Genomic DNA, 17146 nt, shown 5'->3' on the forward strand with positions numbered 1-17146 from the left:
AGCTGCTGCTTAGAACAGGTTAACTGGCATGTTCTAGCTTCAGCTTCTGTGGAACTCCATAGAAGAGACTGCTCGCAAAAGAAACACAGGGTGAATCCAGTTGTCTGTAGCTTTCGTTTCTAACAGTTCCAGGGGTTCAAATGAGGGCCTCAGTGACTTGTTGTGACACAAGTATTTTTGTCTGGGACGCTTGAAGGGCTGGAAACTGACGGTGCTCCTTTCACTCTCAGTTCAAGTACAGTATTCTGGTCCTGGCAGCTGAGAAGCAGCAGGTGTGTGCTGAGGAATGGCTGGCCATTGGTCCTGGCCCGAGAAGGAGCTTTTCCACAACAGTGGAATGTTTCACTATCACTCAGCCCGTCCAAGAGCACCTATTTTTATTTTACATTCGTGCCCTGGTAGTAGAGCTCAAGCTTATTTTGGGTTCACTGGTGACCGTACAATCAAGGGGATATCAGTGCAAGAAGCCAAGAAGCTATCACCTGTGCCGTGTTTATATCTCAAGAATTGTTTAGAGGACTGATTACTCAGCTGTGCCTCTTGACCTTCTAGTGTTACACTAAAAAAGGTGACTAACGTGTTCTTGAAAGTCCCTTCCCTTTTAATAACCCATATAATTCCCTCAACGTATGGTACGAGAGGGACCAGATTGCACTATTAAGTATTGAGCCCACAATGCTCTTTGCCTACTGAATGATCATTTGTGGTTAACAGAAAGGGCTGTGTTGGTGAATGATTAACGAGTTCTCCAGGGAAATAAGCTGATCTGTAGTATTTGCTGATATCCATAGTGGAATATTAAGAACAACGTTATAAATTCAGAAAGTGAGATGAAATAGAGAAATTCCACAAAATGCAAAAATGACTAAAACTAACTCAAGGGAATAGAAAACCTGGAAACTCTATAATAAAGAAATTGAATTTATAGTTAAGTCTCACAAGAAAACGTACAAGCTCAGACATCTCTACTGGAGAAGTATATCAAATAGGTAAGGAAGAAATAATATCGGTCTTGCTCAAAGTCCCTCAGAATAGAGGAGGGAACACTTCCCAATTTATCCTGTAAGGCCAGCATTATCCTGTTGCCAAAATTAGAAAAACACATTATTAGAAAAGAAAACTAACTACAGATCAATGTACTTTATGAATAAAGGTGGAAAAAATACGCCCTGGCTGGTGTGGCCCAGTGGGTTGAATGTCATCCCACTAACGAAAAGGTCTCTGGTTCAATTCCCAGTCAGGGCACATGCCTGGGTTGTAGGCCAGGCACCCGGTTGGGGGCATGTGAGAGGCAATCAATCAATGTTGCTCTCACACATCGATATTTCTCTTCCTCTTCCTTCCTCTCTTCCCTTCTCTCTAAAAATAAATAAATAAAATCTTTTTTTTTAAAGGTGGAAAAAATATCCTAACACAATATCAGCAAGTTTAATCTACCAATACATGAAAATTATAATACATAACTAAGAATCAAAAGTTGTTTTAACATTAAAAATCAATAAATATAATTCATCATATTAACAGAATAAAGGAGAAATTTACACAATCACCTCAAAATATGCAGCAAAGCTATCTGAAAAAATCAGTACTCATTTATTACATACATATTTCAATAATGGATGAGATATTCCTCAACTTGATAAAAGGCACACAAAAACCTGTAGCTAAGATCTAACTTAAATGTTGAAAGACTTAACACTTACCCAATGAGAGGGAAGAAGGCAAGAATGCTTACTCATAATTGCTTCCAATGAATATCGTGCTGAAGGTCCCAGGTTGTGCAATAGGAAAAGAAAACACAATAAAACACACACAGCTTAGAGGGGAAGAGGAAAACCTGCCTTTATTTGCAGGTCATGCACATATGTAAATCCAGAATACTTTATAAAATATACTTTATAAAATACTATGAGTACTTTATAAAATAACTCAAACTACTAATAAAATTTAACAAAGATAAAGGATACAGTGTCAATATACAAAAATCATTTGTGTTTTTATATACTATCAACAAAAATATAAAAGAAATTCAATACTATCTACAATAGCATAAAAAATCAAATGGTGATAGATTTAACAAAACATGTGCAAGATCTGCATATTGAAAACTACAAATGTAGACAAATTAAAGAAGGTCTAAATAAATGGAGATGTAAATTAGGTTCGTGGGTTAGAAGACTGAATATGGTTAAGATGCCATTTCTCCCCAAATTAAATATATTGTTTCAGTACAGTTATAATCAGAATTTTAGCAGTCTATTTTTGTAGAAATTAATCAACTGAGATTCTAAAATGTAATAGGAAACGCAAAGGACTTAAAATGGCCAAAATGGTTTTGGGAAGAACAGAGAGGGAGCATGTGGCAAGCAGAATCATAAGAGGGCCCCAAGATTCCACCCTACCCCCACCCCGTATTGTGCAGCCTCCAATAATTCTGTCCCCTTGAGTGCGGGAGGGGCCTGTCAGTACCACGGAATATCACTCTCATGATTAAGTTCATTATATGGCAAAGGTAAAGGGATTTCCATCGGGATTGGAATGGCGTAATGCCTGTGTGCACACCAGACCAAATGTAAAGCTTTGGTTCTCACCCTACAGAAACAGCTGCTGCTTAACTATCCAGGTCAAAGGATACATTTCACAGCCAACTGTCTGGCAGCAGGCCCAGGAAGGAGGCCCACGCAGACCCTGGGGCATCCTTGTGTCTACTTGGGAACTCCGGTACCTTGGTTTCCTGGGATGTAGTCTAGAAAAGCAGGGGTGCCGGCTCTGGGTGGACAAGCCACTTGGCCCTGGGATCACCTCACTCTGTAGTGAGGGAGGAGGCTCAAGGTGATTAGAGTAGGACCTGCCAGAGCAGGACAGCTCACACTTTCATGTGCACAGGGATGACCTCTGACTCATCAAAGTGCAGGATCAAAACTTAGCCCTGGCTGGCATAGCTCAGTGGATTGAGCGTGGGCTATGAACCCAAGTGTCGCAGGTTCGATTCCCAGCCAGGGTACTTGCCTGGGTTGCAGGCCATAACCCCCAGCAACCGCACATTGATGTTTCTCTCTCTCTCCATCTCCCTCCCTTCCCTCTCTAAAAATAAATAAATAAAATCTTAAAAAAAAACTCATCAGAACGGTACAGGTATTCTACACATCTCACAAGCTCTAGGTGCTGTGATCCATGGGACCCCACTTCGTTAGCAAGACTGTGGACTTGGGCCCAGGTCTGAGGGGCAGGTCACACTGATAGTCTCTACATTTGAAGTCTGTAGTGCAATGAATAAACTAAAATTGTGGGTAATTCAAAAATTATGCGTTGTCCTTGGAAAGATCCTAATGATGGTTAACCTTAAGGTAATAATAGATTTTTTTTCTTTTTTCATCTTGTACATGTATCAACTGAATGAAAGTAGTTGACCCAAAAGCAGGATAAAAAAAACAAGGACCCCAGTCATATTAAAACTATGTGTTTAGCCTACATTTGCATATTGTAATGATCATTCAGTGTGTTTTGTGAAAGAATAAATGTTCATAACACCCTAGGTTTTAAAAGTGGTATTTTTTTTTCAGGCAAGATAACCCATGTTGTAATTGAGATACTTGGACTAAGAACTTGGGAACCCATCTGATTACTAGCCTTGAGCTGTAACCACCAGGGGTTTCATAAAAAGTGGCATTTATTTTCATTAATGAAATGTGGGGACATGGTTGACATAAGAAATGAGATTAAAATTATTTCTATTGAATATTCATGTTGCATTTATCATTCTGCTGTATTTATTATTTGAGACATAACTTTAATTTAAGACAGAGACTTCGATCCCTCCCCCTGGGATGGCTCCCTTTATCGTGCTATGTTTATTGACTATTTACAAAAGCGTTGACTTTTTCTTTTAAATTCTATGCTGAAGGTTAAGGCCTTGGGCCATTCATTTCTTTATTGTATCTGAACTTACTCTCTCATCATTAGTTTGAAGAAAGATGATAATAAATTCAGGACTCTACTCTCTTTTGATGATTATATTGCTGATGGGTCAGAGTCAAGCCTCTGGAACCCAGATGAATTTACATGTTATTCTGAGAGAATTAGGACTCTTCCTTTGCCCTCCACATACTCTACTTCTCAATGCTGCTAAAGCCCATGCTTAGACTATATAAATTAATACATTTGCTTGCAATGTGACTTCAGGACATTTTGTAGCAGTGATTTTAATGCTGTTTGTGGTGAAATAAGAACTTGAGAATGCAAAGATTAATTTAAACCACATGATGGGTTCAAAGAAAAGGGACACCCACTACAGATTCTTGAATGTACGCTGACTCTGTACAGTGGGGAATGGGATCCAAAAACCACCAGTGAACTTTTAAACCCTCTTGAGAGGAATCAAACCAACACAGTCAGCTCTGGGAGAGAGCTGCTGTGGACAACAGACAGACCATTCCTCTCTCCCTCACAAACACAGCCCCTTGCCTGGGAGAACACAAACTGAGAGATCAGGGAAAGAAGACGGACCCCGACCATTACCACTAATGGCATGAAGTTAGAACTGTCTTTCCACTCATTAGCTGGTTTACTGATTTGTCTTTCATTATAGATTACAAATTCTGTTGGGTTCTTTGAACAATAGATAATGAGCAAATTGTATGTTGCTGGTGAATTTGAAATAAAGGATTTCTTTTCCCTTGCAGTTCGTTGTAGCTGTGTTCTGGATCATTTATGCCTATGACAGAGAGATGATTTACCCGAAGTTACTTGATAATTTTATCCCAGGGTGGCTGAACCACGGAATGGTGAGTCAACTAAAACAAATGATTGCCTTTATTTAAAAAAAAAATTGATTATTAAGTGCTGTTTTCTAGCTTAGGCTTTCTGTAACCTCAGCCTAAATAGCTGTGAAATGTTGGAAGGCTACAATGCAGTTATCACCAAAGAAGAATACTGAATATAAATAAAAAACGCCCTCCCATAAAATTGAGTCACTGTTAAAACTATGCAGTAGATGACTCCACAGTGTGTAAGAGGCATCGGTGGTGCTCGATGGTACAATACAGCCAGCTCACTGGGGGATGAAGTGCAGCCAGTGGGAGGCTTGTCCTCTCTGGCAGCCCGAGGGTCGATTCTCGCCTGCCCAATTGTGGGCATCCTATTTCTCCTCAACTCACATCAGTGGGATCGTGTGGGAAGTGCCTGTGTACTGTACTTGGGGCAGTTCCCCCGGAGGAGCAGCCGGGCTGTTCCATCCCCTGGGAGATGGGCGCCAGAGGTGTCTTCAGTGGTGGCTGCCTTGCCAGGGTCTGCCATCCAAGGGCATTTGCCTGCGGCTGCTAGGTCTTTTCCTCCTTCTGAGTCCAGTTCTTTCTGATGCTTTAGTCCTCACGTTTCAAATCAAATACCGCGGATGGTTTGCACATCACTTTATACTGTTTGAAGAGATGTTTTCTGCAGAGAAAATTGGGTGTCATCTTCCCTTTCTGCTTCTGGGACTCACCACAGTTTGGGTACTAAGTAAGAAGCCTGCATTTTTTTGGTGACAGCAACTTTTAGACTGTCACTGGGTGCTCCTGGTGAAAAGGGCAGCCCATCACAGAAATTATAGGGGAGCACAGAGCTAAAAATAGTGTCTTGAATGTGAAAGCCCTTTCATGACTCCATGTCTTTCGCTGTCTTCTGCCCCACATGACCTTCCCATTCTTTGCTGGGAAACCCCTGTTTATCCTGCTAGTTTAGATAATAACATCACTAGGCAGCCTTTTCTCACTCTCCCGTCAAGTTAGTGCTTCTGTCATTTGTGCATGCACAGCACTTTCACATCTCTATATCCACATCTGTGTCCCCCGCAAAAATGTTACACTCCCAGTGCAAAACAGCAGCCTGCAAATTCCAAGCACTCTTCCCAGCTGCCTGGCTTATCGTGGGATCAGTGCATATTTATTAGATTGGTGAATGAATTCAATAGTTTCAATTTCCATAACACCTTGCCAGATAGTACTAATAGCCACTGTTTTTAAGAACCTACTGTGTGCCAAGCATTCTACAGTGGCTATATCATTTCATTTTCATATAGGGATTATGAATGAGCAAGTGTTATCCCTTTTACAGATGAAGAAACATAAGCTCTGAAAGTTTCTGATACCAGAAGGGCCTTAGCTGAGGACAATTGGTGCATCAGGTGCTATAGAAGTACAGTGCGTGACTATTTGGAACCCTCACTGCACAATATTACCTTCTGGCCAGAGCCTGAATTACAACCGTAGCAGATCCTGGCACTGTGTAACATTTCCAACAGATGGTTTATTGAGCATGTACACAGCCATTAGAACTTCAACGTGAGTCTCATTGTTTTCTCTGGATTCAGTTAGATGGATTAAAATTCTCACTCTTAGAGGCAAATAGAAATGCAAGGAGGATTTCAGTGACATAAATGTTTAGGGAAGAAAAAGATAAATTTATTAACATATCCAATTTTCTCAGATAATACGAGCTCAGTAGGTGCTTTCACAATGAATTTTGTCTCAGTTCAGACAAATGACCATTTCTTTGCTTGTCTTCGTATTTCCATTCATGTTTCCAAGAGTTACTTACGGACAAAGAAGTTGCTTGTGGTGGCTGAGGAATATTTTGCAATATTAAATAGTTTACATTACCCTAAATTTGTATGTATGAAATTTTAAGTACAACATGCCTAAAGCTTAATGCTGGTTATTTGAGATTGGCAATTAAAATATGAACATTAAATGCTGGAATCATGAATAATTACATTTTTATAAAATGTGCAATAATATTTGTGAAATATCAAAAAATTAAATAAGTGTTTTCAGCTTTGTTTAAATTTTATTTGAAAGTTTAATAATAATTAACTATAATTTGTGTTTGCTTTCAATTTTAGTAGACAATTTTGAATATTTAATTTTAAAAGTAGAAAAATAATTCAATTATACAATTTTTACATTAATTTTAATTCATATTTTAGTGAAAACATTTAAAATGTTTACACCTTGATTATAATTACATTTTATGTTAAGTTGACGTTAGATTTAGCTTACAGTAATACTATTAGTAGAACTCAAAATTTATAAAAATTTCCTTTATAACAACAAATTTCATGAATTTATTGATATGAATGCAAGAAAATAAAATAAAATTTTGAAATATTTATATTAAATATTTTATATTCGTATTTGTAATTTACGTCAATTTGTCTTTATTTTACTACTCATCTAATCATATTTTTCTGTTGTTTTATGAAAATATATCTAACAAGGTAGCATAATAGAACTTTTTTAAATGTTTTACTTAATTTGTAACTTCTGAATATTTTCACAAATGGTCTATGGCTCACTAGTCCTATTTGCTGTTGCATGTTTAAATTTTTATAATTACATGAATTCCTGGAGAGAATGTATCCTGTACTTATTAGAATCTCAATATAATTTCTAGGGACCCAGAGCCCTGAACCACACAACTCAGATGCAGTTTATAAGTCTAACATGACACCATTTCAAAAGACATTACATCAATCTTGGATTTACAGCATTTAAACTTCCCAGCACAAAATTAGTCAGAAAACAAGCATAAAGAAAAACTCACAGACTCTGAAATTCACAAGGTTTTCATTTTGATATACACTAAGGTTGCCAGAAGTTAGACCTGATTATAATTAAAGGCATGTATTTTATCACTTCCTTTCCACTCTCTACCTCTTTTTCTCGGCAAGTAATCCTAGAATTTACTTGCAGAAGAGAAGAGGAAAGGGGTAGATAGATGAGTTAGAATAGTAATACACCCTTGGTGTGTAACCACTAAGTTATCTCCAGGCTCCATGAAAATAGCACCAAAAAAAAAAAAAGAATTTTAACTGATTGCAATTAAAATATAAACATATAAAACAGCAAATTTAAATAGAATCAGTTCAGTATCCAAAATAAAAACCGTCTATCCTTAAAGCCCGATTTATTTTTATATTCCCAGCAATTCAAAAAGCACAGAATGAGTACAAGGCATTCACTGTCAATGATAAAAAAGATGTTTGTGCATTTGCTTTTGAAACTTGGAAGAATTTCAGGTTTATGTTTATATCCTGCTACCACCTTTCTATCCTCAGTCCATGGATGACCAGACAGAAGAAAAACTGGTGATATCAGCCAGTGGATCATTTTCTAAAATGTAATGAGAAAGGTCATGGACAGTCGTGTGAGGACTGTGCATGGCTGCAACGTGGGGGGTGGTGCTGTGCTTTGATTTAATCCAATCCAGCAAACATGTATTGAATACCTGTGATATGCAAAGCACCTTGCTAGGCACTGGGTGGCTATAGGAGAAGAAAAACACTTGCAATTTTAGAGGATGGAAATGGCATGTTTGAAGTGGAGGAAGGTAAGTAGGAAAACAATCCCACAAGCCAGCAGAGTAGTTCCCAACAGGCTAGGTTCACTCTGACAAGGAGAGGCCCCATTGTTGTTCTGGCTTCGAAAATAGAAGCCTGAACCTTTCTCTTCTGCCAATTATAGTTTTAAATCATTGCCAGTGGAGTAAATATACATTTACTCCGATAGGTAAATAAATAAATATTTAAACTCCTGTATGATTGCAGACTCTCACTGATGCTATAACAGGAAAAAAAAACAACAACAACAACGAGACAGTGTTTCTGCTTACTGAAGACCTAATTAATGTTTATGAAGTGCTTTGAAAAGGCCCAGCACTGTAGAACTTTATTATATTATTATTATTACCACAGATCTTTAAGCAGACATGACCTAAATATTCTTATAATCACAGCAGGAGTTTTTCACTCCCTGTGTAATTTATAAGGAGAGAAGAAAAATAAATCCCACCTCTCTTCATGCTTGATTTGTCAGTTGTTCTTGTTATATGTAACTGATCCTCAGGAGAACCTTAATCTAGGGTACTATTTATTCTGTTCAGCGTTATTTTGACATTTGGTAATTACTAAAGTTTTTGTACATCTGTCTTTCCCAGAAGAAACGGCATTAAATACTGCTTGTATGATCATTGGTTTTGCAGGAACTCAGATTTGACATTTTTCTCTTGGTGAATTTCCAGTTCTGGGATACACAGATCATGCATTCCGGTACCCAGGGATCCTGTGCCGCCCCGAGAGTGGATATTTTATAAAATAAGCTGTTAGTTGAAGGAAGACCATTGTAAACATTCCCTATGAAAAAAAAAATACTGACCTTTCTCAGTTTTCCCAATATATTCTAAAGCAGCTAGAAGATATCTGGAAATTATTAAAAATAAAAGTTCAGGCTGGAACAGAGGTCAGAAATTTCTTGGGAACCTCTATCTAAGACTCCCGGTGGAGCTCCCAAAGAAAACACAAATAAGACCCCAAAGACCCGGGAACAGGGAGGGTTGCGTCCACAGTGAGGCAGACACTTGGAGCAATGCTGCGTGCTATTCTGGGGGGTGAACTTTTTTTCATATTCAGTTTTACTGGCCATAGCTCCTCCCAGCGTGAATTTTTATTTGCGATCATTAGTTCCACCGAGTCCACTTCTTCTGTCAGATTTTGCTGATCTAACTGTTGACATGAGGATTTGATTATTCTATTTAAGTCAGTAATCAGCTTTAAGGTTAGTTCATTTTAGCGGTTGCTGATTTTATTATTTATTTATTATTTCAACCAGAAATATTATCAGTCGGAGAAAATGTACTTTTGAAACTGATGTTTGAGAAACCTGGGAAGAATTTTTTGAGGTCGAGAAACCAAAAGGGTTTTCCAGGTTCTCATGTAAGAATCTTAGAAGTTGTATCTCGATCCTAGCAAATTAAAAGCTGAACAGACTGAAAAATCAACAGCTCTTTTTGCATCCTTAAAAGACAGGAAGACACAGGGAAAACTGCTGCCCCCAAGATTGGAGAGGCAGATATGCATATAAAGAATAACAACTCACTGGAGCAGAGATTCATGAGCAGAAACTACCGTGGGAACCAGTACCAGGAGAGGGAAACCTGAACTGGCATTTACGGATTGCTGGAGGCTCAGAGTGGACACATGTGAGAGTGAAAAACTCTAGGGGGACCCAGTCTTAGGGGTCCTCACAATACTGTGAGATCTACCCCCAGAAACCCCACAGTGAATATCTGAAAAAAAAATCCCCTCCTGCTTCCAGCATTGGGAGGGGGAAAATCAACCATTTTTAAATACACTGGAACATCCTGTCCTTAGCAAGGTCTGCCCTCGGAGGAAGCAAACCACAGCCTAAGTCACTGAGCCAGAGGATATATTAGCAGAGTCCTCAGAAAGCTGAAAAGTAAAGACACCAAAAACTGAAAGAAAGCAGAACAGAACACCCAAGCACTGTGGGACAAATACAAAGGCGTAACACATGCATGATGAGATTACCAGGAGAACGAAGGGAAAGGCGCAGAAGAAATAAGACTGAAACTATCCCCCAAATTGTCAGACATCAAATCAGATCCAGTAAGCTCAGGAGACACCAACTCAGATAAATACCAAAAAATCTACACCTAGGCATATTGTTTTTTAAATACGGGAAATCGGAGATAAAGAAAAAAAACTCCTGAAAGAAGCAAGAGGGATGGAGAGAACTGGAGAGAGAAGTAGGACCTGAGAGAGGCTGGGATGGAGGAGGGGAAAAGAGGGGAGAAGAGGAAAGGAAATGGGGTAGAGTCGTGGGCGAGAAGAGAGACGGCTGCAGAAAGGAGGGAGAGATTGAAGAAGGAGATGGGAAGAAGACGACGGGGGAGAGAGAGTTTACAATGTCCTAGGATAAACAAGGCACAATGGCTAAGTCATACAGTTTTTTTATACCAACTCCTCCATAGCTCTTTGAGATTCGGGGGTTAATTTTTTTCTCTGCCGTGCTTGGCATATTATCAGAACTCAGTAACTATCTTATGAATCAATAGATGTTAGTAGATTGAGCTGGCCTCCTTAGGTGTCCCTTAAACGCATCAAGCACCCTCCTTGTCTTGGAGTACTGTTCTCCAGAAACCTATTTGGCTCACGCCTCCACCTCCTTCAAGTCTTTGCTCAGTCTCACCTTCTCAGTAAGGCTTCCTCCGAGTAGCCCACTAGGTGCCACAACTGCCCCATGCCTCCCAGAGTTCCTCGCTGTGCTGTTTATCTCCCTCGTGGCACTCACCAACTTGGACACGTTACATGACTTTACTTACATGTTGTATGTGTGGCTCCTTGTTCATCTCCCTCTGCTAGCATATAATCTCCATGAGGACAGAGGTCTTTGTTTTATTTACTGAGTTATCCTAAGCACCTAGAACAGTACCTCTGCTTAATGGGCAGTCGACGAATGTTTGTTGCAGTATTCTAGGTCCCTGTGTTCTCTTGGGGTTTTTTTTCCCACTCTTTATCTTTTCCTCTTCATACTAGTTGACGGAAAATGCAACCCCAAACCATTCACTTCTTTCCTAACTTGTATTTTACTTCACTCTTCAATCTAAACTTCAGTACGGAAAAATTCTGCATACCAGGCCTGCTACCCACCGCCCCCCATCTCAGAGGATCTCACTGTTTCTTACATGTCATATTACTGCTGCTGCCTGAGAAGGCCTGGACTGAATTCTAAAGAACACACTGTGGGTACCTGGAACACATAAGAGCTACAGGCGAGGTATATAACAGCCTGGATCGAATTTATTGAAAAGCTTCCGTATATTGATTGTTTTATCTGGGTATTATTTATTCCTTCTCTAGGGTAATAGACAGTGGCTCTTTAAAGCAATTTCCTGCCATCACAAATCCCTTTCTAGAACTAATTTTTCATGCAAGGGTAGAATTCGAGGCTAATAATCTTTGGCTTGTACTCTGCCCTTTTTCTTGCTACATTTAATAGAGGAGCAAGCCCAGCAGTAGTATGAGTTCATCAAAAGGTCTGTAAGTTATATTCAGATGTTTTGGGGTCAGCAAAACCCAAAGTGTGGTTTACTCAAGTTTTTTTACCCCTAATCCTTAAATCCATAGATATTTCAAAGTAAACTTAATTCATATGTTTCTCATTCATTTGCCATTAGCTCTTCAGAGCCAGGCGAGGGGGTGGGGCCAGGAGGAAGGTATTGTCTTAGGAACTGGCTTCCTTCTTCACTACCACAGACAGATCATTCATTAGTCACAGACCCGGCTCCTTGGCAGGAGTCCATCCCTTTATCCTTTCCAGTTCCCTTTTAATTGGAGCTTCAACCTCAGCAAGCATCTGTGATAACTGCCAAGGACAGTGAAGTGGAAAAAAGCTGCATTTTCTATCATGGAAGCACAGAATCCCAGAATCTTAAACTTAGGAAGTGATTTAGAGACCACCTTGCCCACATACCATGGGATACTTATACCACCTGAAGAACACCCTTTCAGGCCCTGCTTGAGCATCTCCAGGATGGGGCTGCGGCTGTGGACCGGGACCATGGGTCTGCAGCTGTACAAAAGGCTCTTGTAAGGAGCTGCATCTTTTGTTGAAGTGTCAGTGCCCATCCCTTCGTCCCTTCTACAGGACTCAAATGCCAGTCCTCTTTGCTCTCCTCATGTTCTCTTCCAAGAGGATCTCACTCTCCCCCACAGCGGTGGTCTCTGCCGTGTACGGGTCATTCCCAAGTCTGCTTCCAAGGAGCTTCACCCTCTGCATTTGACACAACGACCTTGAGATGAACATATTGGAAAAAAAAACTCCTTACATTAACCCCTCCTCTAAATCTTGTTACTCCCCTCATGTTGCCATCTTAACAATGGCAGGATGCACCTCAGAGCTCCTCTTTCTACCGCATCCCCCAGAGTTAACAAGTCCTATCAGATGTGCCTCCCAAGTACCTGCGAAGTCTGCCCCAGCCTCCTCGTCACCACCCTCCCTGCTGTGGTTCAAGGTGTTATCATCTCTCCACTGAGCTGAGGCAGCAGGCTCATTTCTCATCTCTTTGCTTCCCCACTGTCTCCTCACCACATTCTTCTCCACCTTGCTGCCTCAGTTACCTTTCTAGAAAAGATGAGGTTCTAATTGGCTCCCTGCTGTTGGGTTGGCCAAAAAGTTCATTTGCTTTTTTCCATAAGATGGCTCTAGTAGCGCTTAGTTGTCTTGAACTTCATCTGAAACAATTTTGTTAGATTGAATTGTGACAGCTGTCATATCAATGTGCGTTTTTAAAAATGTATCAAAATTGGTGAATTTCTGTGTAGGCATTTTAATATTCAAGATGGAAGAACATAGGCAACATTTTCAGCATATTATGCTTTATTGTTTGAAGAAAGGTAAAACTGCAACTGAATTACAAAAAAAAATTGTGCAGTGTGCGGAGAAGGTGCTGTAACTGACCAAACGTGTCAAAAGCGGTTTGCAAAGTTTCGAGCTGGAGATTTCTCACTAGGTGATGCTCCATGGTTGGGTAGACCAGCTGAAGTTGATAGGAATCCAATGGAGACATTAAAATTGAGAACAATCAATGTCATACCACACCGAAGATAGCCAACATGCTCAAAATATCCAAATCCCTACAGTTATTGGTGACAATGAAAGATGCGTCTTTTATTTTATGGGAAAAACTAAGCGGACTTTTCGGCCAGTGCATTCCTCCCTCGGACAGCACCGGTGACTGAAGCAGTCCGTGGGCTCCTGGGCATCCGGGGGCCTTCTCACTGCACTCGGAATACCTCGTTCACGCACCTGTGAGTTCCCGTATCACATTGTTTGGTTACCATTTATTTATGTGTTTATTGGAAGAATAAGGATTAGCCAAATTGGTGGGAATGTTTCCCCTTAATATAGCCCCTTTTCTCCCTATCGAATGCATTACTTACTGTGAGCTGGAAATATATCTTACAATCCCATACACCCACGTGCAGCCGCTCACATTGCTACTATCTCTATGTGTTAGGATAGCACGACCGATGTTAGTGAGCTTTCCTTCCCACACCAACCCCACTGCCATTGCCACACACACAACGAAATGTCTTTATTGCTCCATTCTTTTTTATCACATCCGATGAACCCAAAAGAGCCAGTGTGTTTCTGATGCTGTGTTGCTACCAGTTGCAGATGCAAGAGTCACCTAGAAAGAAGGACTGAGCCAAATGATCTCTCGAGTTTTCTCTGGTTTTATTATTCTGTGAAAACAGTTCCACTGGTGGGAACTTAAGAGTTTGTTGTGGGAAATCATCAGGCTGGCCGTGGAAATACATAGCACACTGCCTGCCTCATAGTAAGCCTTATACGTGTAAGTCATATAAGTCCTCTAAAATAGGATAGAATAGGGCAAGATCATACAAGATGAGATGGAAGTTTCACTATAGCTAGTGCTTTTCATTTATTATCAAGTAACAAGTAACAAGTTAGTGTCAAATTGTCTAAAGCTTCAAGGAAAAATGCCCTGGTGGAGACCTTGTATTTTTAGCCACCCTGAATTCATATGTACTTCTAAAGTAAAAACTTAATGAAATTCCCTGAAAGCTTATATAAAATGTAAGATAGTTACCCTTGGGCATAGAATTCAAATCTTATTTTCAGGCATTTCCTCTCAGTTGCACCTATTCAAAAGAACATTGCTTAAATTCAGAATTTGACTGCTAATATTCACACATATGGCAAATATGAACTAATCAGACCACAGATATTTTGCTGCATTCCATGGTGTCTCATTTATTTGTTTAATTTGCAGCTATAGCAACTAGATTCCACCACTTTAGGCTTTTACACAGAGACCTACAGTCTGATCAGCTTGGTTGAAGTTTGGCACTCAGCACTATACTCAATTGAAGACATATGCACAAACTCACCACATTTTTTAAGCTGGTTTTCACACGGGGCAGATGTATACTATTTGCATAAAAATATGAAAAGCAATCTTCTGTGTGGACAGTAGACAATTAAAAGATACAACGACCTACTCTTCTGCAACATTTCAAATCTTAAAGTTTTCTTGGCATGCTTCTCAAAAGCCCATCTGACTTTGAAGCAGCCTGTCTCTCCACAGAAAGCTCACTCCAGCAATGACTAATGGATTGACCTGGTGCCACACTAGTGCTGCTCCATGCATGCTGCTCTGCACAAGACGAGCCTTTGGAAATGACCTTGAAACAGAGTGTTGCCAAGTTAATGAAATATGGGCCTTCAAGAAGTGCCATTTCACAAGCAACTTACAGACGGGTATTTGCAGCATTGTCAAAGCTCAGCCTCTTAATTTGGCATTGGTTTACCAGGAGTGTTTAACATACACTAGGAATGATGTTCCCTCTTGATTTTATTAGTTGCACTTTGTAACAGGTTGGAAAAATTAGGTAATGGAGAAATTGGCATTCTGCTGTTGTTTCTCTGAGGTGTTTTCAAACTTTTGCTGAAGGAACAAAAGATGTCCAAAGGGTGAAGGTGCAGTTGGATAACGAAAAGATGATAGGAAGAAGTACCTCTCTGTACTTGTAAACCGCCCAATTGATATGGCTCCACCTCACCAGATTCAAGCTCCAGGAGAGGAGCATTGCCTTATCACAGCATGCACACCCGTGTGATAACTTGTTGTAGTTCGGAAATGCTCGATGTTGACGTCAGTTGTTGCCATGTGGTTTTCCAGACAGTGAGTGATGCGTTTGTGTTGGTGCACGATGTCTCCCTTCGATGGCACTTCTCACGCTGGTGAGGTTGGCTGACATTTCAGGATCTGGATAATGAAGCTATACTTTCAGCTTATTTGGTAGTCAGTGATCAGTCTCCTGGATTGGCATGACTATGAAACGGCCCCCTCAGCTCCCCTCCCTGTGGCCCTGTTTTCACAACCCTGTAGAGGGTAAGGCCAAGGACAGGGCACTCCAAGTGGGATGTCGGAAGGGCACTGAGGAGCTAGATGTAGTCTCTGAATTCATTCTCAGTTCTCTTAAGATAACTCTTTTTTATGCAAAGTCAGATTTAGTACTTCTTTTTAAAAAAGGAGAGAGAGAGAGAGAGACCAAAGGGCACTGGCCCTCTGGGTGTCCTGTCTTTGGTGCTTATGGTTCCCAATTCACCCAGTCCATCCTCACGTGCTGGACACGGTTGAAAAATAACATAAAGACCATTCAATCCCTGTAAAGCATTCTGAGAAGACTCTTATAAAAGACGTCTGGCCATTCTTATTTTTTAAATGCTGATAATCCCCACTAAGTAGTCCTGGGAAATAGGCATCTATAAGATCAGGGCAACATACTGTCAACGGCAACTTCCCAGAACATTCCTTCTTCCTTCATCTGGGATTTTTCAATAAGCAATTTGATATTTCTGTAAGTTTATACTGGAATCAGTAAAATGAAGGCATTTTTTCCTTATAAGCTCAAGCCTTCCAGAGTCATCATTTTGTGGAGTGACATAAGTAAGTAAGCCTTGCAACTAAGCTAAAAATCTAAATTATAGAATCTAGCTGTTGCAAAACTCTTCAAATTTTATTCAGTAACATAGGTTAAAACCAATGACATTTGCAAAGCAGTTTTTTCATGCAGTTGTTCATAATTAAGTGAAACTTGGTGATGCTAAATGCCATATGATAAATTTTTTGCTTATAATTTTTTTTCCCAGTTGCCTGTTTTTGGTATTGTCTGAAAGGTTCTGGCAGTGGAACCTCAGAAAAATTCCATTATCTTACCCTATTTTCTTTATCTATGTATATTTAGGGTGATTCATTTTTCATTAGAATACCACACTTTATTTTTTCACTCTTAAATGTTTTTGATTGGAGAACACATTTTCTCAAATTGCCCTCATCCTTAATTTAGAATCTGTTGTATGAATATGCCTAATTTTTAATGTGTTGTCTAAAACACTTCGCAGCTTCTTAAACAAAGAAGGGATGGGAGCGGGGATGGAGACCGAAACCAGGATGAGAAAAAGAGAAAGACGCAGCAGGGAACAGCAGCCGTCGGGTACACCGTGACTTCTGCTGCCTGATGTCGCAGATCACAGGAACCAAGGTACAGAACAGAGAGAGAAGGCCCCAGCCGAAGAGATCTGACACCCAATAATCGTTTGTCCTTGACCTTCTGCTGACTTCAGCACTGAGCACTGCCTTTCTCCTCTTTATCATATTTTTTAGTTATCTTTTCAGTAGACGTTCAGAAATGAGGAAGTGGCGAGCTTGGGATAGTCAGCTTAGTCAGACAATACGTTTACCCCATAAGCCATATCCACAGCCTCACCCTCCTAATTTT

At 40.1% G+C, this 17146-nt stretch overlaps 1 protein-coding gene and 1 non-coding gene across 3 annotated transcripts in view; both read left to right on the plus strand.

Annotated features, from left to right (window-relative positions):
• The window catches only part of AIG1 (androgen induced 1), a 210018-nt gene that overhangs the window by 66937 nt on the left and 125935 nt on the right, over positions 1 to 17146 (plus strand). For both annotated transcript variants that reach the window (XM_045843124.1, XM_045843123.1), the window contains exon 3: positions 4683 to 4784. In XM_045843124.1, coding sequence (XP_045699080.1) covers positions 4683 to 4784 — 102 coding nt within the window. The remainder of the gene's footprint in view (positions 1 to 4682; positions 4785 to 17146) is intronic.
• On the plus strand, positions 15852 to 16001 carry LOC123822298. Its single transcript, XR_006786269.1, has one exon. It is a non-coding gene; the product is annotated as a small nucleolar RNA SNORA57 (small nucleolar RNA).

This window comes from Phyllostomus hastatus, unplaced genomic scaffold (genome assembly GCF_019186645.2).
Source record: "Phyllostomus hastatus isolate PE091 unplaced genomic scaffold, TTU_PhHast_1.1 phas_contig_40, whole genome shotgun sequence".
Classification (NCBI taxonomy): Eukaryota; Metazoa; Chordata; class Mammalia; order Chiroptera; family Phyllostomidae; genus Phyllostomus; species Phyllostomus hastatus.